Here is a 24,664-nt window from a genome sequence, read left to right as displayed (position 1 = left end):
AATAGAAAAGAATCTTTATGTTATTTTTTATTATCATTTTTTTCATAAAAATATGGAAAATTATTTACAGTTTTTGCCGGTAATTTGTGTTCCGATACTTAAGTCACAGTAAACAACTTATAAAATACTTTAAATTGCAACTGCGTTCAGCTACCTGAATATATTGTCGCTGCTAAAATCTGAAGGCAACAGCCAATAACTTGACAACAACGGATTAACAATCCATGAAGGCGATTCGTTCTTTTCGAAACCGAACAACGTGTTCGATTTCACAAGTTCTGCAACGGTTATTACTACTTTACCAAATGTCTAATACTCCTTTTAAGCCCTTGCATTTTGTGAATAACGCTTAATTTTCATTGTCCCATACAATCAATATCCAGCTCAAGTTTGAATTTCAAGCTTTCTAATGAATACAGAAAACATTCTTTATCATGAAACTGGATCCTTTCTTCACAATGATAGCGCGTTAGGTACATCTTCCTTGCAGCTGTCGTTAGATGACCACTTCTAATGTATCAAGTGTATTCTTATTTCAAGTCCATGAATTTGATATTACTAACAATGAGATATTCTTTTGGAAGAGGTCTGGGAGCGGGCGAGAGGACAGTGAAGATTTCGTTCTCCATATCAACGTTAGTTCTGAAAAAGAAAGAAAAACATAGCAGAACATTCAAATGACCTAGAGTCTGTCTCAATATAATTTGCAGTCTTTGCAACTAAATTTAAAAACATCAAATCTGACGCAAAGCTCGCGTACAACAAATTTAAAAGACATCCCTCCATCCGGAAAACAAGAGCCTTTTTTGTCTCCGCTGCAAATTATATTGAGTTTAGTTTACAGTAAACAGGGTGTCTGTACGACATTCACTTGAGATTTGTTTTTAATGCCCTGTGGGCGATTGAAGATCTTTTCCAAAAGAACTGCAACAACTTTATACTACCTTTCTGATACTGGAAACTTGATTAGAAAATTTTATGAAATTAAAAACATTGTAGTGTAGCCTCGATATGAAATTAGCAAGCAAGGTCTAATCAAAATATTAAGAACTCACATGACAACAAAACCAACAACATTCGTTCGACAAAGATCTTCCGGCGCATCTGCTGCACTTACTGCACATAAGGAATGTAACAAATTCGTACCTATCCAATGGGAGCAGAAGATATAGGTAAGAAATTACAATAATAACATATCTACAATTTTTCGACGCGTCGATTCTTTAAATCTACAGATTCCGAATTCGAGTAATAAGAAAATATTCGAGGCTATTCGAGGGTGCAAGCATATTGTTCGACTTATACTTTAAAGGCTGTATACTTTCTTGTTGGAAATTTTGAAGTATTTTTCTCAGAAATAACCGTTGAAAAATCCTTTTCAGAGGTTGGACAGTAAGATTTGAATTGATAATTCCATATATTATTTCCAAATACTTGACACAGGAGGGGGGCCTTGTACGCAGAAGACAATATAAATAATATAATTCAACGTAGGCTTCTGCTAGACTCCATCTACCCTTCTCACTGCATATGTACTATATGGATGGTCCCGTAGACCAACAATAAAGATCTCTTACTCGGTGAGACGGCAACTTCTCTCATACTACTATCGGTGGTCGGTGCCATTCCCAACGGTAAACATGAATCTGGTACCTCGGGCGCTGAAAATTAAAAAATGAAAGAGATCAGATAATATCATACCGTACTTAATCGCAAAAAAAGTGGCAATATCGCAGCATTATCTGAATTTTTGCGATTTTGGCGCTTTTGATTGTTAAAGAGTACTTTTGGATTGTTATAGGTAAAGTACGGTAATGTTCGAATCGCGTAAAGGACGGTTCGGTAGTTTACTAGACCTGCTGGTCTGCCTGCTAAGTTAAATGACTTACCGAGCCTTGCAAACTTTTCCGGGTGCGCCAGTAATAAGTATACAGGTTTGTCCAGATATTATTGTGAGCTTACAGATATAAGCCTAACTTAAATTTTGGTGTATATAACTTTAAATCGACTCAGTCAATCAAAAATTATGTTAAAATTTTTTGACCAACTTAAAAATGTCAACTTTATTAAAAACTGTAGCAAAAAAATTTTTTCAGTATCCCTTACCACCGATTGAATATATTTTGACTTCACTGAACTTCACGTCAAACACGTGCGGATATAACGGCGTACGATTTCCATAGAAGTATTCACGTATACGATCTTCACGTGCCGAACGACGTTGGTTTTGGGAACGTTCAAAAACCTAATGAATTAGAGGAAACAATAATACACGTTTTTTTATAAGAACAAACTATATAAGAACAGATGGCTTCCATGGCCAAAATGTTCAGTGTTAAAAACATTTTAAGGCTTTGGGGACTCTAAAGCACCCAATTTCTTAGAAAAACGCACAAAATTACAAGTTAAGAACATTTTTAGGCTTAAATCTGAAAAGTTAAGAGCATCCGAAGGCTTCAGCAATTTTGGATGTTCTTATAAAGAAAACGTTCATACTCATATGTGAACGGGCTAACTGCATAAGAGACAACAGTCGACTGTCACAGATTTGAACTCAAGCGGGAAGTCTTTTCGGTTTGAATTTACTTATTGGACGAGGAATTTTAAAAATCGCTGAATATTTTTTCAAAAACTAAGAAGTGTTAATTCAACGAAAATTAAAAAGCTATGCAAAACTTTACACTGAAATTATACGCTTTTTTATTAGAACCCGTAAATTTTAGCTGAGCCTGAGAGTCCTTAAATTTCTATTGTTCCAAAAAATAGAGCTTTTGATTCTGAAGGCCCAAATATGAGAATGGTGTTCTTAAAAAATAGTTTTTATAAATATATAAAAAAGAAATTGATTTTGTAGGTCGATGTTTTGAGCAATTTCAGAAAATGAAAAAATAAAAACGAATTCCTTTCTCTGATCCACGAAATTAAATCTAGAAATTTCAATAATTTTTTAGCCCGCAAACAAAATGGCTACTGCTTACTCCACCAGACTTGGGTAGATGTACACATTGAACAGAATCACCAAGTTTCGTTTTGAAATCATTGTAAACACGCTCTTGATCCAAAACTAAGATCACATCCACTGGAAAGAAAGAAAGAAATAATTCGAAAATAATAATCTATGAACGTTTCAGATGTAACCTCTATAAACATAGTTAATATTCTTAATTTTAGCACATGCAAATGTATGAATTGACATGACACTTTTTAAAGAACGTTTCACAATTTTGTTGGCAAATTTTTGTAATTATGTCAAACAAACTTAGTCAAAAACTCACGCCAGTTTAATGACAACCCTTTTATAGATTGTCAGCTGAAAAACTGAGGGGAAAGGCAAATTTAACGTTGTAGTAAGGTCAAATACACACCTTTGAATTCTTCGACGACATTTAGTAGTATTTTGAAGCCTCCACCGGTCACCCATCCACAGGTGTTAATGATGCAACCACTGGTCGCCGCTTGGAGAAGGAAAGAACAAAACGATTAAAACGATTGTTATTTTGGTGAGTTGTTGGGCACTAGGACGCATGAATTCTGACCGGAAATTGTGGGTTTAAGCCACAAATCTACATTCCATGATCTAAGCCCCCCCCCCAGAAATCTGAAGGGCACCTAGGCCAGGTTAGTAGTAGCAGGCTATTGTTTTGCAATTCTTTGGGGTTACCTATTCATTAAGGGTACCTAGCTGTCTTGATGGAGGCTCTGGGGGCTGGTTATATTTTCCAAATCGAATATTTTAAAATATTTCAAATTATTGAATTTTTTTACCCCAGCACCATTAAGATTTTAGGAATGAAAAAAGAACAAAAGGTGTTAATTCAAAAAAATCATCGGCTGAATAGGGGTACCTAACTCAAAGCAATTTCTCAAGGGGACCTAACTCGTTGGGGGCACCATGCTTCAATGGGCGCAACTAAAAAGTGGGCTGAAACCATGCATTCAAGAGCCAGAAAGTCACTTCAGAATTTAAGTTAATAAAAGTTGCAACACCTTATTCAGTCAGAATAAAAGTGATTTGTCTCTCAAATCTCGATGGCTTGCCGAGAAATGGGGAATTTAAAGTTTTCTAAATGGAATTGCAAGTGTGAATTTCAAAAATGGCTTTGGTCAACTTTTAAAGAAATTTAGCAGTTTATACGTCTATTGTTATCCGTGGTTACGAATTTTATATTACTAAAGTGATTAAATTTTGTAAATGAAATTCTAGCGTAAACAAATTCCTGAAGCGAATGCCTATCTTGAAACACATAAAAATACGCGTATTAATAATGTACAAATTTTAAAATGATAATGTTTCAACAATGTCTAAGGGAGTCAACATTTTGCAAAAGGTTCATCATTTCGCCAAAACTGACGATCGTTTTTCTTTCGTCCAATTCATTATCACGGATAAGGTGGAAATCTTTCGTGTGGCTGAACGCAGTTCTTTATTATTCTTTCCGTAAAATATAATGTTCAAAATGCTTGCTAAAAGACATGGTACCATCACCCAATTATTATATCTAGTTTTTTCGTACTGGCCCCTTATACCTCTGTCAAAGTAGCCAGTCATAATGAGTAGCCAAAAGATACCGAAAGGTAACCACGTCACTAAAAACACACTGATCAAAATGCCTATATATCTGATAACCTTCATCCTATGTTTCTCCTTTGTGCGACTCTTGAAATCCTCGTGTTTCTTTGTCCGCCGACGACACATCAGAAATATGACAAGCATATAGGTAAAACACATGGTAGTCACAGGAAGAATGAGGCCGACCATTAGGAGAAAAGCTTTGTAAAAGAAATTGAATGATTGGCCGAAAACATCGTTACGGACACAGAAACCATGCTTGTAATCCAGTTTGAATGTCAAGAAATTTGGTGTCACTAAAATAAAGCCTGTCAACCACAAGGTGATGACGTATCCCGAAATATATCGCTTTTTTGTGTTTTTGACAATAAACGGCTTTTTAATGATTCTATACCAATTGACCGACATAAAACAAATGATATAAACCGTCACAAAAGCTGCCGTGAAAAACACCGACAGCCCATCAATAAACCCGCACTGTATTGCTTCGAGATACCAGTACCCTGACTGTATATGACGACGGTTCTTAACAGCTATGAAAGGAATAAACCCTATTTGTTGCACCATGTTACTAACAGCTAACTGAAACAAACAAAAGTTGAAATTGGTATGCCGTATTCTTCTCGTCAGATATATGTAAATAAACATCAGGTTCAAAGCACATGCGCAGAAAATGATTGTTATTGTCAACGAATAGTAGATAAGTGTGACATCACGATTGAAAATTTCTTCCACTGTGCCCAGTGTTTCGTTGGTCGTGTTTCCCATTTTTGGAAAAATGGTCAATGTTACTGCGGGAAGTTGAGAAGTTTTTGTGTGAAGATTTGATCTATATCATTTTTTCTGAAATGTGAAAGATAATAAGCGATACAAAGCTAAACTTATTCTCTCAACCCGGAATCTAATCGACTAATTTTATCTTTTCCGACAATTTTCATATATATGCTAAATTGACTGTGTATACATATAAAAGATTCCAAATGTTTTACTTTAATAAGGGCAAGATGAAATCTCCTATGAAAGACAAAATAAATCTCTAAGTAACAGTAAAAAAAAAGAGAATAAGCCATAATAAGATCCAAGCCACGATAAACTTCCAATATGAATATCACTGGGGCGATAAACGCAAACTTATTTAAAAATAAACAAGACGACTTAAAGTCGAAAATTTCGCATAATACTTGAACATCAACGACGAAGACGCGTGATACGTGACTCCTGCAGCATTATGCATTTTGAATGAAGCGTTACACAAAATATACACAATGTATTGTACCAGAGAAATGTAAAGAGATGGAAAAACAGCTTTTCAGATTACTCAAAGTTCAACGATCACTTCTATTGAAAATTCTATTGTAAAAACTTTGATTAGGTCATTAAATGAAAGTCCAGAAAAGACGGCTCGCCATACAAATCGGACGGTTTCTACATGATTTGACGATAAAAATGAAAATTTGTTTTTCCTTTTTTGCCGATTACTAGTTCAATTTTTAAGAATAAGGAGCAATATTTTTACTAATGTATAGAAAAAGAAATTCTTAACGCAATGATATTAAATTGGTTCTTGTAAATCTGTCAGAAGTCGAGTAAAGTCAATATGAAGTTATAATTTTCTCGCGCTCTAGCTTTACATATAATGATGCGGTCATAATGCGGTTATATCAATAGAATCGCTAGGAAATTCTGAGCCAGAAGATATAGGTACCTTTTCGTCTAGGAGAGGTATACCCAAAATATAAGCCCTAAAAGTTTGCGCATAATCAGGCTTGAAACAAAAGAATTTTGTCACAACACGCTAATTATGCAGATTTTTTATAGCGACAACAAAAGAAACCTATTTACTCGACATAAACTCCCTTAAGGGCAAGAGACCTGGTATATGACGAGCCGTTTTTCCATTGTTTTCAAGAAGCTGTTTTTCCATCTCTTTACATTCCTCTGATTGTACACACAGGTCATAGCCCTGTTTTTTTAATGAAAAATCTCAATCCATTAAAAAAAATATTCCTTTAAAAATGCGACTAAAGAATTCTATTCTATAAAGCGTAAACAAAATCTTTCAATTCAGAATAATTCAGAGAACTGCAATATACTTGAGAAAAATAATTTGTAAATTTTTTTGAAAACAAAGAAGAAAAAATGAACTTTTCATTCTTTGATGCCAGAAACCTCATTTTGTGCTTTGAAGGAACTTGTGATAAAGACTTCTTACTTGCGTAAAGTTTATATCAACTTCTTTTTATAAACAGTAGAATTTATCTAAAATTGAGAAAAATGGCTAGTCAGAAAAATCTGTTGTATACTATCTTCGCTTTCTGATATGAATGATGGCCCACCACCATCAAAATCATTGGACTTTTCCAGAAAAAAATTGAATATGGGGGGGGGTTGAAGGATATGACATTTTTTGGGAAACCCCCCCCCCCCCCCTGGACATTGTGACTTTTGATCCCCCGGACAGCAGGTCTAACCTCCCCGCCCCGGACAAGCATCAGTTGATCCCATCGAGAGCAAGTTTACTCCCCCCCAGGACAAGGCCCAGGACAAATTTTGTAGATTTTTTACTACCCTCCCCCACCCCCATGTACAGACATTTTCTGGAAGAGCCCATTAAAGGCAAAAAGCAGTTGAGGACACTTTTTTATAAGCATACGGTAAATTTCGGCTGAAGCTCACTATGCTTAAGTAAATCTCAATATTGAGACTCAAATTATGCTTAACCCTATGCTTGGTAAAAAAATTATGTAAGTTTAGATAGTGTACATTCTCAAGAGACCAAGTTGTGTTATTTATAAGAGATTAAACAAAATAAAATCACCAATTTTTCGAATTTTGTTTGTAATTCTCTTCTTCATTCTTGTGTTATTTTCTGAAGTTTGGGAAAGTATGATTCTAAAAATTTCTTTGGGTGAGCCTCAAGGTATGCTTAGCATATGCTTAATTTTTCTGGAAATTTGAGCTTCAGTATGCTTATAAACGTTATGCTTATAAAAAAAATGAGTGTAGTTGAGCTCCAGCTCCAGCTTCTGGACTAGAAAATTGCAGGGTAAAAACTAGCCAACTTTAAGCTTTGAAGAAATAATACTCCTTGAGATTTGACTTTGACTTCTTTATAACTGCTTTAAACTGCATCCCATTAAACAAACCCTCCCCAATCTCTTGCCGATTATCCTGTGAAAAATATATAGGAGAAAGATTCCAGAAAAGTAACAAGAATCTTAGTGCGGAAATGTAGGCCCTGGCCAGTGGATTTTTATTGTTTCAAAAATAAATAAAAAATTCAACCCCCCCCCATATTCAAAAATTGATTGAAAACAGGGAATTTCCCCACAATCTGCATAATTTATGCAAAATTATAGCACTTTTTTACCACAAAAACCCCCATAACTTTTGATTTAGAAAAGTTGAGACTTTGATATAATACATTTTTTTGCTCAGTTTGAAGAGCTCTATCACGTGGTATAGGTCTTTTTTGATTTTGAAGACCCCCCTAAAATCATGAATTTTCAGGGCTTACAATTTTGCCTAAAAGCGCAAAAAATCGCAAATTACGTAAAAACTGCGGGTTTTCAAGCTTGGTAACATTCAAATTCCGAATCAGCACCTTCAAATTGACCAAGAAAGATATCAAAAGTTTATTCACCGACATTTTGAAAAAAAGTGAAACGTTTTGAGGTACCTGGCCATGGTCTAATGGGAATCTTATACAGACAACGTACCATGGTTCAAAATGAAAATCCTAATTAGCAAAAGGTGTATCAAGATCGGTGAAGTTTGATTGAAGCTCAATTAGTTTGATTTATTACCTTGTTGCCCATTCTTTTTACATTCCGAAGGCTTATTAGCAGACACCCACGCTAAAGCTTAAAGAGCGAGCCAATATCTATCATCTCATCGGGGAGGAAAAGCTGGAACTTTTACTAATCAAACTCATCGAACACCAATCAAACTTCATCGGATAAAAAACTGTCATCATTAACGAGGGACCGCTGTACATTGTGCGGTGGTGTACGGTGGGGCTGGATCTAAATGTCCTTTGTACGGCGATCTGCGGCGATGAAAATAGGTTAATTTGAAATCTGCTGTATTATCTGTACACCCCACCTTACCCACCGTAAATCACCGTACAAGGACAATGTACGGCAGTGTCTAGACAGGGTCGTTTCGATTATACAAAAATGGTTGCTGAATTTCAATTGACATGATTTCTAAGAAATAGCGTGAGATCGGGTAACTTGCATACGCATAGCCCTCAAATGAATGAATGACCCATTTGGTCATTAAAATACAGGTCATTAAAATACAAAGTTAAACCAAAACAAAAATGGTAGGCTAGAGCTGCAAGCGGAGCTGCGTAGTTCATTTGTTTTGAAATTTTGCTGCTTTGATTGGTCAGTCATTTGATGGCTGTGCCAGTTACCCACCACTGATGCAAGTTACCCGACTTCACGGTACTTGCTAAAACTGACTGTTTGTCACAACTAGTTTCACTATTAACACATAACTATCTGGTGAAAAAAGGTAAAAAAGATCATACCTGTGCTGTTTGTAGTTTTGGTGAAGAAGAGAAGAGAGGGTTAATAATGTTGTTGTTTGTTTGGAAAATTAACTCTTTTTGTACTACTTACTGGATACTGAGCATGATCAATTTATTGGTGCATTCACTAACTACACAAACATAAAATACTTAGTAGTAAACAAATATTAAACCTCTTTAAACACTCTACAAAAGACCAGAAAATATGATAAAAATTTATACAGCAGCAGCAAGTTTCAAAATCAAGCAGCCATTAAAAAAAGTTCTCACAATGAATGTCTACAAAGGCTTGGTTACACTTCTTGCACTAGCGTATTTTATTTATTAAGAAAAGCCCTGTTTTTTATCACTTTTTATCTTTGGGAGTGAGTCCACCTTTAGAATATTTACCGTAGTACGCCCGCAGCCAAACGCCCACGCCATAATTTGCGCCCTAAAAAATGTCTCGCCAGCCAGACACACGGAAGGCTATCGTAATACTTTCGCTAAGCGAAATTAAAAAAGTGAAACATATTATTGTTTAAACACCCCTTCTCGGATTTGATTAAACCTTCAAATATAAATCACAGCACCTCCACATAACAAAACATTACCATTCAATTCCATTAATTCTCTTTTTCCTTTTTTTTCAGAATTAATTTGCCGATGTAGAAAAACTTATATACATCACGTACTTTTTTTTATATTATATTTAGGACTTTTATGCAAAGTAGAACCATTGCAGGTCAGGTTTCACCCCATAGATTTCTAAAGCCCGATAGGCTAGATGGCGTACTTTTGCTGAAAAGTGTCGTGGTTAGGTAGGTAATCCTACCTAGGTCACGTGACATTACAATAAAATTTCAGCACTTGACCAATCAGAAGCTTCGCGGGTCTTCGAAAACAATAGCAACAATATTGTTTCTGATATTCACTTTTTTTGCCTGAGATGGCTTAAAGTACGGCATCTAGCACTTCGGGTTTATAAATTCACCCACTTTTTAGCCATGCTTTCCGAATGTTACTTGAAATTTCATTTTATCGTGCAAATGGATGGATCACCGAAGAGGACAGGATTTCATTTTAAGATACGCAGCCATCCCCCCTAGACTTATACACAAGTCTGTTTTTATAACCACGGTCTACAACTAGAAAACGGAAATTATACCTTTACTTTTCTTTCGAAATTGTCTATACTATAGACCGATTCGGCAAAATCCAGTTAGGCACTATCTTCAAGCAAACCTCAAACAAGCTGCCTGTTCCTAGCTGACATAAATTTTACCCATGAAACGAAAAACTATGTGCAGGTCCAAACGGGAAATATTTGAAGACTTTGAGTTATCAAAGTGTTTCTAAACAATCCTGTACATAATCTTTCTACCATTTCTAATAAAAAATCGTGGATCGTGGGTGAAAATGACGTCACACGGAATCGGTTCATGTTATATAAAGTCTCTATGTCTAGTCTGTCCACGGTACTAGGGTTGGTTGAATACCCCTCATATCATAAGTAATCACTTAATTAAATAAATAATTATTTATTGATCGAATCAGTTGACTCTCTCTAATTCGATCTTAAAGGGACCAGTATTTTAGTTCGAATTAAAAAAAATGTAGAGTTTCGAATTAGAGAGAGTTGACTGTACAACCTAATATTAAGAAATGGTCGGTTCTGAATTAGTGACAATGGCAAAGATATTATCAACGACACCAGGCAGGTTAATCAACTTCTTAGAATAAAGGATAAAGGTTCAGTAACGACTTTAAAGGGACATTACAGTAGTAAAATGTAAACATTGCGCAAAACACGTGTCATTAAAGAGAACAATGAAAATCACGTGTCCAAAACAAACTTGTAAAACAATTGAACAATAAAAACTAGCCATATTTGGTTTGATTTTTTATTTTGACATGTCACATTTGTTTTGATTTTGTATCCGCTGCATACAGTTTGTTTACAAATTACGCAAGTACTGTTATGTCCCTAACTGAAGATTTCATGCCTTTGGTTGAAGAAATCCTTAATAATGACAACCACTGCATTGTTGTCTTTTTCCAAAATATTGAGATGAAAGTGCAAAATACATATGTACAAAAAATGAACAAAATTCAAATATGATTCAAGAGATCCGTTACTCAGATCGTTTGATTCTTCTGAAAACTTTTTTTTCAATATTAATGTTAAAGTCAATATTATTCTTAGAGAGAGGGTATATGTATGGTACCTAGTTGGAAAGTCCCTATATAGAGAAAATAGTTTTACGGTACGTGACATTTGCTCAATTACCACACCGGGAAAAAGATGATTATAGCGAGTATCGCTGTTTCATTTTCTTTTTCAAGAGAAGAAGTGAGCATGTCTTCTCAGCTGCAACACTTCACTACAATTTTTCATCGCACTTTTTTCATCTGACAAATGAATAAAATAAATTATGTAGAATTAAATTTCGTAATTTCTGCCTAGATGCGTGAGTTTCCCTCGCTAATAGGACTTTCCGATTCTTCTTTTTGAAATTTCTTGATTTCCCAAAAATAAGTAAAAAGTAAATCGAAAATCCCGCTATAGGAGGGGATAGGGCGTCAACAATGATTCTAACAATTATTTGTGTGTGAGAGTGATTATAATTTAAAAGGACGATGTGCTTGAAACCGTTGTATATCCATTACTTTTTTAATTACTTGCTAATAATTATTCATAAATATAAAATACATAGTCTATAGTGTAGACGTCACGGCTTTTTTCTATGTAATAACGTCTATTATTCACTTTGCGACTTATTTTGAATGTTTTGAGCCCAGGTTTTCGGGCTCTAAAAATTCGATTTTTTGACGTCACTTTAAACTTTCGAAATTTTGAAGCAGTGAAAAAATCGAATTTGCGTCAAAACCATTGAGAGGCTTCTTTCTTCGAAAATCATCAAGTGAAACTCACTACATAAGTAAGGGAATGAAAAACCCCGGTTTTTGGTGAGGTACTCGCTATCAAATACGTGAATAAAATGGGAAAATTCAAACGGAAGATATTTGATCGTTGTCTAAATCTCATAACACTTACATGTTCACGTTGAGTACACGACAAAAAAAATCGACAAAGAAAGATTATTTTCATAAATCATTTGGGTGCGTTTCACTTTTCCAAAAATCAAATCCATGGAAAAAGAACACTGATTTATAAATTCAGTCGAGTTATTTTAGAGGAGTTTAAAAATTCAGAACCGCAAGAGATAATGCCAAACTTCCATGATTCGCATGTGGTGCTGCAGCATTAATAGAGCATGCGCGTCATGGGCGAAGCATCAGCGAGTTTATGTATAAATTGATAAATCGAAGGAGACGATATAAAGCAAAGTTGACTTGCGTCACCAAAATTATTACCGTCCATTTGCTTGAAGACGGTTAAAAACACCAACATGGCGTCTTCTTTTTAAGTGAGCAAAGTGGATAGTGGATAGAGCCTTACATCAACTATCGGCTTTGTTTTGCGTCGACTAACCGTCATCCTCGATATCCTCCGATACATAAACTCGGTATTAGCTCTGGGAAGAGCAGGAGAATTCTAAAACAAGTAGAACCTTTACAAAAGATCAAATACATTTGATACGGAATCCTTTTCGTATTTTCTAATCTCAGGTATAAAAGCAAACTAAATAATTGGAGCAAATATGAAGCAACGAACAACAAAGACAATAATTGTAGACAGAACCTCTTTATCAGAACTCTCGACATGAAATTGAAATGAAAGTGGGGGGGGGGCAATGGATATAGAGTCTAAGGAGGCGCAACCAAAAATTAAAAGAGGGGGAGGGGGGGCTATGGCCACCTGCCCCCCCCCCGGTGGCGTGGACTCTGTTTGTTTCTAACACAAATAAATCAACACCAACCAAAACAGAGGTTATTACGACGGCTACGTAAGACATCGGAATGTCATGCTCCGTTCCGGAAAAAAGTTAATAAAACGAAAAATGATTTGATGAGACATGCTAGTGAAGAAACTCGCAAACAAATGAATGTTTTACTTTAGAGAGTATCTGATGAAAGTTTACTAAAATGGAAATGAGAGACGACAATCCAGCCCAACAAGATAACGAAAATTGTCAGTAAAATGACAAAGTAGGCGAAACAAGAGGGGAGCTCTACAGCATCTCCGATTCTGCAATGGTGCTGTTCAACGGTTAAACGAAGCTAGTACCAAAAACACCACCGCAAAACAAACATCCATCAACAACAATATGTCCGTCCTGCTGATCCTCCTGCTCAACAATTCTTCTAGGTCTCGACTCCAGGGGATGAGCCCGATCAATAGCGAGATTATGTATCTGGAATTCTCTACGGCTACGGTTACAGTGGCGAGGGTAATGGCGAGTAAGGCAAGTAATGGCGGGTGAAAGCAAGTTCGATATTTGACGTAAGGCATTATGTCGATTTTGCTTATACGGTGTTTTGGTGTTTTTCCCGTACATAGCAAGAGGGTAATGGCGAGTAAGGCAAGTAATGGCGGGTGAAAGCAAGTTCGATATTTGACGTACGGCATTATGTCGACTTTGCTTATACGGTGTTTTGGTGTTTTTCCCGTACAGAGCAAAGTAGACAACGACATGTCGCCTTTGGTGACGACCCGCATGGGCAGCCCCGCAACCATAGCCGTAGAATATCTCCGATACATAATCTCGCTAATGTGTGTGCACTGTACGCAGTTCACGCCACGCCTGCTTTATATTAGTTTTCGATCGTGATGTCACACTCATCTACTACTCAGTAACCATAACTAACTATGAACTCACGGGAGAAAACGACGAACCAATTTCAACTTGGTCAAGCAATCAGGGTTTATTTACTTCATCTTTTATGAACAGTCGTCATACTGTCAGAATAACTGGCACATAGAAACAATCCCATGTGATTCTAGCTCGCATTAACCAATACAATAGAAATGTTAGATTTAATCTATCGGCACAAAATCTTAAGGTCTACACTTTTAAAGCTTTACGACTATCTGTGGATACATTGTTGGTATTACAACCAGTTAATATACATACCTTTTGGGTTTTGATCGAAATGTTTGAATACAGCAGTGGCAAGTTGGGCGACCAAATTATCATGGAATTTGACGCTTTCCCCAGGCGAAACTTCACCAAAGTTGAACACTAACGGTGTTTGAGATGAGAAGCCTGTGTAAATAGAAGAAAAGTAAAAATGGGCTCAAGAAATTTTCTTGAACTTAGTCGAGAGGAATTTAACTTATTGTTCTACGGGAAGACCTTCATAAAAATGTGGGTCGGTCGGTAGAATAAAAATTTCTTAAACTCTGAATTTTGTGACGTTTTGAAGTGGTAAACTTTTCCCTTCCGCCAACAGGGGGGGGGGGCACGCAGTTACTACAAGACAGTATGACACTAACTACCGTGGTGGTACTGTATTCAGAAGTTATGAAAACAGTTACTACACAGTGTAGTAACTGCTGTTTGGGGGTGGTGCCAAACACTAAAACTAGCACTTTTGGTGTAGTAAGTGCTTATATTTTAATTCTTTTTAAAGAACTTTCAAAATTTTTCACAAAAAATGAATTTTTTTGTGAACAAATTCTTTGTTAAAAAAATATTTTTGTTATAAATGGAAGAAAAAAATTTGAAATTTTTCTCAGACCCAACTTTGAAATTACGCTTTTCCTAATTATCATCAAAATGTTCTCAACAGCTGTTAACCAAGTAAATTAAAAGAAAACCTAGCACAAAAAATGGCTTTAGGTTGAAAAATAATCGCAATTTAGGGTAATTTCGAGCATGTTTTTGATGATATCACCCAAAAACAGGGGTGGTACTGGGAAATCCTTTCTGAAACAGTACTACACCAAGGGGTAGTAACTGCAAAGGGGGGGCCTGAAAAAAAGTGTTAAAAAAGCACTTACTACACATCATGTCTTGTAGTAACTGCGTGCCCCCCCCCCCGTGTAGTAAGTGCTTTTTCAACACTTTTTTTCAGGACCACCACCCTTTGCAGTTACTACACCTTGGTAGTAACTGTTTTCAGAAAAGATTTCTAGGTACCACCCCTGTTTTTGAGTGATCATCAAAAACATGCTCGAAATTACCCTAAATTGCGATAATTTCAAAGTTGGGTCTGAGAAAGATTTCAAATTTTTTTCCGTCCATTTATAACTAAAATATTTTTTTTAACAAAGAATTTTTTCACAAAAAAATTCATTTTTTGTGAAAAATTTTGAAAGTTCTTTAAAAAGAATTAAAATATAAGCACTTACTACACCAAAAGTACTAGTTTTAGTGTTTGGCACCACCCCCAAACAGCAGTTACTACACTGTGTAGTAATGTTTTCATAACTTCTGAATACAGTACCACCACGGTAGTAAGTGTCATACTGTCTTGTAGTAACTGCGTGCCCCCCCTGCCGCCAATGAGTGACTTTTGTGTTGTTTCCGTTTTAATATTTTAAATTCATCTAATATAAGTTCTAAAGTCTGTTCACGATAAGTGTGCACTCTTTTTTCTTTTACCTATAACTTTTGAAGGAATTCTTCAATCTTTATAAATTTGGTATCGTTGGTGAGATATTTGTGAGTGGAACAATTTGAAATAAAAAAGTCTTTAAAAAAATCTTCACTGGAGAAACTCTTTAATCTTAGGAGGTCATCACTGTGAAGAAATTTCACTAAAATATTTATTCAATATAAAGTTATGATACAAAGTTAATAAGTGATTGACCCCAGAAAACAGCGTTTTAGACGTCAATCAGCTTATAACTTTGTTTGATATCTTTTGACTGGATGATTAATTTTTGAGAAATTTTTTCACAGTGATGACGTCCGATGATCAAGGATTCACTTCAGTGAAAATGATAGTTATAGCACTTTTCTACAAGTTCTCAATTTTTTTCTTCTTCATTTTCATCTTCGTTTTTAGAATTTTTTTAAAGATTTTTTTATTTCAAATTGTTCCACTCAATAATATCTTTCCAATGATACCAAATTTATAAAGATTAAAGAATTTCTTCAAAAAAAGAGTGCACACTTATCGTGAATAGACTTAAGGATGAATTTGAATTTTTCAACAAAAAAACTTGTATAAAGTCCATCGTCCAGCTTTTCAAATTCGATATTATTATTTTTCCAATTTGGAAAAAAAAGGGTCGGTCGGGCCCGGGTAGAACAATAAATTAATTTGGTCTCGCCTTATTAGTTATTGAAAAATGATTAAAAGAATGTGGATTGAAAATCGCTTAAAATTCTTTTCGACAGTTTTCCGATTGATTAATAAAACAAATCCCGATGTTCGTTTTAGTCTCATCTCACAGTATGCAAAGACAAAATATACTCAAGAACATAAAAGACTTTTCAGCAATTCAGAAACTCACCGCCTTGTAAACCAAAAAAAATCTGTTTTTAGGACATTTTTTAGATAAAGTTATTAATTTCAAGGTGACGAGACGATACCTTCTTCAGCGTCTGCAGGTCGATCTACCAACAATGCACCTGGAGAATATAAAAAGAGGAAATTAATAATTGAAAATATCAAGCAATTTTCACATTGACTGAAGAAAGGTACTCATATAATTATCAGCAAACCAATTTCATTTATCATGCATGTTGTTTAGATGTCGTACAGGGGGTCATGCAGTTGATACCAGACATCATGACGGTTAGTACCTTGTGGGTACTAACTGCTGTAAAGGATGGTCTACTATAAATTTCAGCTCAAATGATACTTTTAGGGGCAATTTTATAATCTATGGTGGACTGAAAAACACTTCGAAAAATACTTCACTTATACACGTACTCTTAGGTTCCAAATAAACGGCCCCCCCCCGCTTGTTAATTTTTCGAAAATTTTCCACCCCCCCCCCCGGACCTTATTAGGAACCCCCCCCCCGTTTATTAATCTCTAAGAATATTTTCAGCTGTCAAAGAGAAGGCCCCTTATTTTGCTCTAAATAGCCTGATTTTAGCCTATTTTTACCTTATTTTTGGGTTTCAGAAGTACAATTTCCAACCCGGGGGGGGGGGGGGGCAATTAGGTCCCCCCCCCCGTTTATTAAAATCTAGAAAATTTCCAACCCCCCCCGTTTTTTATTCGAACCCCCCCCCCCCGTTTTTGGAACCTAAGAGTATTCAAGTAATGTTATATTTGTCCCGAATGATGACATATGGCTTTCCCTATCTGCTTCGTGCTATAATACAAAGCGTAACAAGCGACGACTTACACATTTCATACTACACTCCCATAAGTATTTGAAACATAACCTCACTTAATTATGAATGGGTGTCATACTATCAGACTACACTTACACATGAACCTCTACCATGATAATGCAATACAAAGTGAATATACAATTTTGCAGTTAGTCATCATGATGTCTGGTACCAACTGCATGACCCCCCTGTGTCGTAATTAATCTTTTTTCAATTAAAAGGATTTGGAATTAAAAAAGTTTCAAACCCAATAAACTGTAGACCGAGACTTTTATATATGCACCACAATAGATCATATATTAGGTTAGTGTGAACACAAGAAGGATTAAACACACAAAGAAGAAAAACTTACCCATAGTTCCTGGTACAGCTATTGAACCCTGAATGGTAAACAAAAAATAATTAGTCAGCAATTACACATTACATATTAACATAATTACACGAATCTGATTGGTCATCCTACAGTACAGACTCGAACAAATTTTACAATTTTCTCCTTGTTGCTCCTGAGTAATCGTCAATTGTACTACAAAATGTGTGAATCAAGTTTAAAGTTGTTGTGGCTACTTAGTTTCTTCTATAGAAAAGAGAAATTCTTTTAAATTTAATCATACCTGTCCGACATCAAGGTCAACAAAAAGTGGACGCCTTCCCATTCGGACAGCATAGTTGAGAAGAATTCGACTGAGTGTCGATTTTCCGACATCAACTGGACCACATATCATCACCTTTAAACAATTAGTAGACGATCATTGTTTCATTAAAATTGAAACTTTAGAAATGAGTATACGTTTTTTGCAAGAACAAAGTATATGGGAAGAACATAAGGTTTCAATGCAAAAGAAGTCATTATAAAAATGTGTAGCGAACATCACTTTAAATTTTCAATAATTTTATCCTACTATAGATCGCATCTGCTGTTTTTTCAAATTTTTAGTCTCTTTATGATGAGTTAGGATTGCGTTTTCTTATCATATGTTTGCAATCTACACTTTCTTCTTTTGTAAGAATAATTTTATAAGAACAATGAGGCTCAAAATCGCCAACAATTAAAGAGCAAAGCTGGGCCTGGAATTACTCAGTAACTTTATACCCAATTTTTACTTGCAATTTCAAGCAGTTTAGGGGTCAAAGTAGTAAAAATTGGGTATAAATCCTGAAATACTTCAATTCCCCCCTCTATATAGGAACAGGATGAGAACAATTTGTGGCTCAAAGTGCCAAATAAGAGCAGCCGAGCCTCATCAAAAATTTACTGGTTCTTATAAAAATAAAGTATGAAGGAATTCAACACTGTTATAAAGACAAAATGTTTACCCTTGGACCAATGGTATTCTTCCCTTCCTTTTCAACTTTTTGTCGGATTTGTTCGATGGCAGTGTGGACATTAAGATAAACGACCATTGGTGTTTCACTGGAGACATATCCAACTTCTACTTCACCTGTCACCTGTGAAAATAATTGAAACATTACACCTTCAGGTATTGGCTCTGTTACTATTTTCTTTCTGCACATCCCAAATAAAGTTCTCTATACCCCCAAGTGGATGGTCTTACTGCTAAAGTTTTCCCATTGTCAGTCTTTTTTCAATGTATAACCAGATGACCATTAAAGCTGGCTTCTTCAAACAGCTTGTCCTATAACTTATATTCTCAAACGACTCAAAGAGAGAATTGTTTTAAGGTTTCTCTTTTTTCTCTAATCATTATTATATATAAACAACACTTTTAAAATCTTAGGAATCAACTAATAGCAAATGTGAATTGGAAGCATCCAAAAAGTGCGTAATATGGATGAGGTGCTTTATAAAGTATGTATTTTGATTTTTTGAGGAATACATATTTTGAGAATCATGATTTATGAGATTTATGAGAATTTTTTTTGAAAAGATTAGCAGGTATAAACAAATAGACATTTAAATGGGAAATCTGTAAATCAATTGAATTTAAATACAGCAGAATCTTTACCTGAACTGTACATCCATGCCATGTGTATATGGCAACTTTTGCCCGACTTCGAAAGTTGTAGACTTTATTTCTTACAAGTTCTGTACCAAATATCTCTGCTTGGCCATCTGTAATCTAGAGTAGAGTAGAAAATTGTTCTTCATTTTATATTTAATCTTTTATTCGAAGAAGTGATTTTTTGATTACATCTTTAATTGGTAGGAAAAAGTTTCCCCCCTTTGGAGAAAGCAAGAAGATCATCAATATAAAAAAATTTCAAAATTATTCAATGAAATTTAACACCCAAGATTGATCACTGGTTGACTTGAAAAACCTTTTTTTAAAGTCAAAGCCACTTGAACCAACAACTTCAGACTGAAAAAAAATTAACTTGTAGGATTGTTTAAGTCAACAAGGAGTCAATTTTTCTTCTTCGTTTTCCATATTCATTTTCAAACTTTTTTAATTCACGTAATAATTTCCCACTCGCGATTGTCTTTTCAACGAGGACAAAATCACTATCAATACAAACTATAACAAAATGTCCTCCCTATTTCTGATTTCACTGACAGGCAATTTGAAAATAACTTTAATAATATCTTGCATCATTACAGTAGCACCTCTCATTCTCTTGTGTCAATAAAATTGGTCTTGAATATGCTTACCATAATTTTGGCTTCATTATCTTGAGCGACCTCTATTCGAAGTTCTTGATCCACAGATAGATTCCATTCTTTTTTCGGCGCGCTCTGAAGTACAAAATATAACAATACACGTACCACTATGGATTAAAGTATTTTCACAACGAGAGAAAATAAGTTCATTTTCAATTTTCATGAGCAGCTTAAAACATTTTGAATATTTTTTTAATTCTTATAGAAGAAGGCAAAGCTTACACAGATTTTGATTCATTCAAAAGAATCATTCAAAATATTAATGTAGAATTTCATCATGCATGTTAAATAAATTTGGGATTAGTTTATGTAGGTATGTTCAGTTTTAACTACCAAAACTCAAATTATTTTCAAAAAAGGAAATTAAGATAATTACATTTTCAACATCCTCCATGGTTGATGATGGTAGATTTGTTTTATACAGGTTTATATTTTCACTAATGTAAAATTTGCAAAAGATTAACCTTTAGACACCGCGCACTGCTGCCGCTGTTTTTTTTCATTAAAATGGAGGTTTCACGAAAAATGTCATAAAATCTGAACCGCTAAAGCTTAAAAGTAAAAAGAATTTTGGAGAAACCATTTTGGAAACCAGAATAAGTCTTCTTTCAACTAGAATTGAAAAAAAGAAGTGCAAACAAACAGTTTTTTCTATAGCTCAAGTCAAAATTTTGCCTAAAAATTCTACTTTTTTCAAAAAGTCACTTTTTTTGACAATTTTTCTCAGAAATTGAAAAAAAGTGGTGCCAGATCAGAAGAAAAATCTAATTTTTTCACAAAACCTTGCTATATAGTTGAATAATGAAAATCTAAAGAATCATCAACATAGAGATACCCAAAGTCTCAAAATTTCAAAGAGAAAATCCTTATCCTCCAAATCCAACCGCCCGTTTGCATTCGCCATTTTGAATAAATTGTTTTCATTTAAACTATGCATGAAATTTGCTGGATATCCAGGTTAATCCTACCCCTGCTCACACATTTGTACCCTAAGCCAGCTCAGCGTTTGACGTAAACCAGGATATGATTCTTCAATGATATAATCAAAACTATAAAAGAGGCCCTCCAAGTGGACCTTCAGTTCACGCAATCAGGCAATTTTTTTTCTTCCAAATTCACGCATTCACGCAATGCTTTTTGGCAAATCACAAAATTTCTGTTCACGCAAAGTTTTCCAATGCACGCATTGGGCCATAGACCGATTCTGTGTGACATCATCTTCACCAATGATCAGCCATTTTACTGAGAGATGGTAGAAAGAATATACACAGGATGATCTAGTATCATATTGCTCAGCTCCAAGCTTTTTAGTGTTCCCATTTTGACCTTCGCATAGTTTTGTGTTTGTTTTTATTTTGTGGGTTAAAGCTATGTCAGTTAGAAACAGGCAGCTTGCTTGAGATATGTTTGAAGAAAGTATTCAGTTCTCACTATCCCTTTATAGACTTAACTGTTCATACAAATATCACGGGAAACGCATATTTTTTGGACTTTGTAGCTACCCTATCAGTATAGACCTAACTCTTCATACAAAAATTACGGGAAAAGCATATTTGGACTTTGTACGCTATGCTGCACGCAAGCACTTAAAAGCCTAAGTCCTGCAAAGGCGGGACAAAAATCAGTTTTTTGAAGATTGCAAAAAAACGCCTAATAGAAGATCTTTCAAATTCAGTATGTGAATAGAGCAGTAAAAATACAACTTTTCTATTTTTCCTTTTTTTTGCAAAAGTTCTAGGAATGAAAATAAAGGGATAATGATAATTGAATACTATCCATTGATGATCCGCGGCACTATCGTAAAGTTAGAATCGCTTCACGTACTCTTCGCTTGAGAAAATGATTGACAGATTGAAGTTTTTCACCCGCGCAGGAGTTCGCAGAGCGTTCTCGGCTCAATCCTCGGACCACGCTAAAAATGGTAGACTGAGCTGTGATAGGAAGTTGTTGGAATGTTTACAAGGCTCTTGACAGAAAATCGTTTGTTTTATTGTCAATGATGACAGTGCGGTTATTAATTTAATTTTGTTAGATCTGACAAATTGATGTTTGTAGTAAGTGCACTTTATAGTTTTGATTCCCATATTGCAAAGAATCATATTCTGGTTTTCATGTTAGGCGGCAATCACGCACAAATATCTTCATTTCGTGCCCTCGTTGGGTCTAAAAAGTGGGTCGGTCGGTCGGTCGGTCGGTCGGTCGTAAAAATTTTCGGGTTTCCATTTTTCCATACATTTCCAGACGGTGTCAATCGAACAACTTCGAACAAAAATCTCAATCGAACCAATCGAACGTAATCGAACGCGATCGAATAATTGCGATTCGATTGTCGAACGTAATCGAATCTTAATCGAACGGCCTATTCCTGGGTAATATTCGATTGTGTTCGATTGCATTCGAGTAATGTTCGATTGATAGTTGACTATGTTCGATTGGTTCGATTGATTGTCAATTACATTGGATTAATGTTCGATTACGATTATGTTCGATGAGTTTGATTGCGATTAAATCAAATTGGATCACTCTGTTAGAGCTTTTTAGCGTGGGCGGCCGAGTGCTTAAGTACCATACCAAAGTGAATAAAATCTAATACACAATTTAATCAATCGAACGTAATCGAATACAATCGAACGTAATCGAAGCAATCGAACAGTAAATCCTGGGTAATATTCTATTGCGTTCGACAATCGAATTGCAATTATTCGATTGCGTTCAATTGCGTTCGATTGATTCGGTGTTCGATTCGTTCGATTGACACCGTCTGGACATTTTTAGAGTGCATTCTTGGAGAAAACTGCCACGACCCACGGCATGGCCCAAACATGTTCGGGCCTCTTGATTAATACTTTTTTTTAAATGGCCCGCGCGTGGCCCGCGCGGGCCCGCGCAGTTTCGGACCATGTTCGGGCCAGATTTTCGAAAACTTGTTACGATCGCGCGTGTAATTTCAGGACCCAATATTTATATTTTGAATTCCTTATTTTAGCAAACAAATTCAAAAATCTTCATCTTTATTCAAATATATATTGTTCAAATATAAAAGTTAATCATCTATTTTCCAATTAAGTTAGGAAAATTATTAAAAAGAATGATTTGAATGTTACATAATATGGTCTTCTTTTTATTCTTTATCCCGTTCCCTTTTCTCGTTTCAATTTATACGATTTTCACTAACTAATTATTCATTAGATGGAGCGTCATAAAAATGTAATACCTAGAGGATATCTATTTTGGGTAGTACGTTAAGTATCATTGATAATAAAAGTTTAATTAGTGTGTGCTATGAAAAGTTTGGTTGAGGAGCACGATAGAAAGTGCGATGTAAGAAAATGAAACGGTTATGAAAGGTCTGACTACATTAGCTAAATCCAAGTTTGTTTGTTTTTGAATTTTTGACGCTTGCGTTTCGTTCCAGAGGAAAATAAAAAGGGAGAAGTAAATAAATGATTAAGAAAGAAGAGCATTAGAGAAACTGGACAACTTACGAAAATATCAAATTTTCATCGAAGCATCGACCTATAGAGTCAACAAACACATGGTCGTTAGTTATATGGTCGTTATATTCCGCGGTTACACGATAGATAGCATTGAATTTAAAAGCAGAAAAATATCATACCCAGCAGGTGTGTATTGCTTTTAACCCCAGAAGAGTCTAGCATACCCACACCCCTGTTTCACATTCACGGTATTTCAAAAAAGGGTCCGAAAATCAGAAAGTTTTCTTCTTCAATTTCCGAAGAACATGTTCCAAATCTTCGAAGCCATATTTTTCGGAAAGCTTGATCGATCAGTGAACGGGATCTGAAAACAGAATGGAAAAAGACATCGTCAGTGAAGTATGAGAGGCGATTAAACAAATTATCCGATTCACCCCGGGTGTCCGATTCACCCCGTCCTACGGAATGGATGATGATCAACCAGGAAAAGTAAATAAAATCCGTATCAATTGTAAATACATGGCCCGAACATGGTCCGAACAAAATGTTCGGGCCGATTCAATAATACTTTTTTGTGGCCCGAGCATGGTCCGAACAGGCCCGAACATGTTCGGGCCATGCCGTGGGTCGTAAACTGCCAGCCAGCCAGCAGCCAAAACAACCGCGTGTAATGGGTGGTTTAAAATCATGACCTTTGAACACTGTAACCTCTGACCCCAAAATGGCGCATATGTGATGATAAACAAAGTCAAAATGCTGCGAATGCGCTAGAAATTGCTTGCAAAAAATCGGCAATAATAGAATTTTTGAACGAAGGAAAGTTCGTTGACAGAAAAAGTCCGACAAATTTACCGACTTACCGACTCAATTCTACTCAATTTTCGAGAGTCGGTCGGGCGACGCGAAACGAATATATTTGTGATTGCCGCCTTTATTAGATGCTGTTTTAGACTTTAGAGCTTTTAATAGAGCTAGCCTGCCTATGCTGCAGACAAGCACTTTTAAGCTAAAGTCCCGCAAAAGTGGACAAAAATCAGTTTTTTGAAGTTTGCAAAAAAACAACAAATAGTATAGAAGATTTTTCAAATAGACCTTTCCGCCTTTCTATCCGCCATATTGAATTGTATGCAAAAATTATGGTGGCCGAATTGATGTGGTGAAATTCCCTTAGAAAGTATGCAAAACATATGCAAAAAGAAAGTATTAATATAAAACTTACATGCATAATTGGCATTATATTAAAGTAATCTTGTAGAAGAAAGATTAAATTTGCTTCTCTTGAAAACTAAAAATAATTATATTCGCTCATCTCTTAGT

General features: G+C 35.4%; 1 protein-coding gene across 1 annotated transcript; it reads right to left on the bottom strand.

The window, feature by feature from the left end:
- Positions 1–14: 14 nt before the first annotated feature.
- LOC136798947 (protein CLP1 homolog) lies at positions 15–20,362 on the bottom strand. The gene is made up of 14 exons (XM_067055624.1): positions 20,287–20,362; positions 19,902–19,985; positions 19,258–19,371; positions 18,608–18,739; positions 17,905–18,018; positions 17,643–17,670; positions 16,535–16,573; positions 14,126–14,257; positions 3,366–3,455; positions 2,979–3,079; positions 2,107–2,245; positions 1,578–1,661; positions 1,056–1,146; positions 15–642 (listed from the first exon to the last, which is right to left on the bottom strand). The coding sequence occupies exons 1-14, from the start codon at positions 20,302–20,304 to the stop codon at positions 531–533; spliced, it is 1,278 nt and encodes a 425-aa protein (XP_066911725.1). The 5' UTR covers positions 20,305–20,362; the 3' UTR covers positions 15–530.
- Between the last annotated feature and the right edge of the window lie 4,302 nt (positions 20,363–24,664).

The sequence above is a fragment of the Clytia hemisphaerica genome, unplaced genomic scaffold (assembly GCF_902728285.1).
Source record: "Clytia hemisphaerica strain Z4C2 unplaced genomic scaffold, Clytia hemisphaerica genome assembly, whole genome shotgun sequence".
In the NCBI taxonomy this organism is placed as follows: domain Eukaryota; kingdom Metazoa; phylum Cnidaria; class Hydrozoa; order Leptothecata; family Clytiidae; genus Clytia; species Clytia hemisphaerica.
Note: the sequence above shows the minus strand (reverse complement) of the source record. Positions and strands in the feature narration are given on the sequence as shown.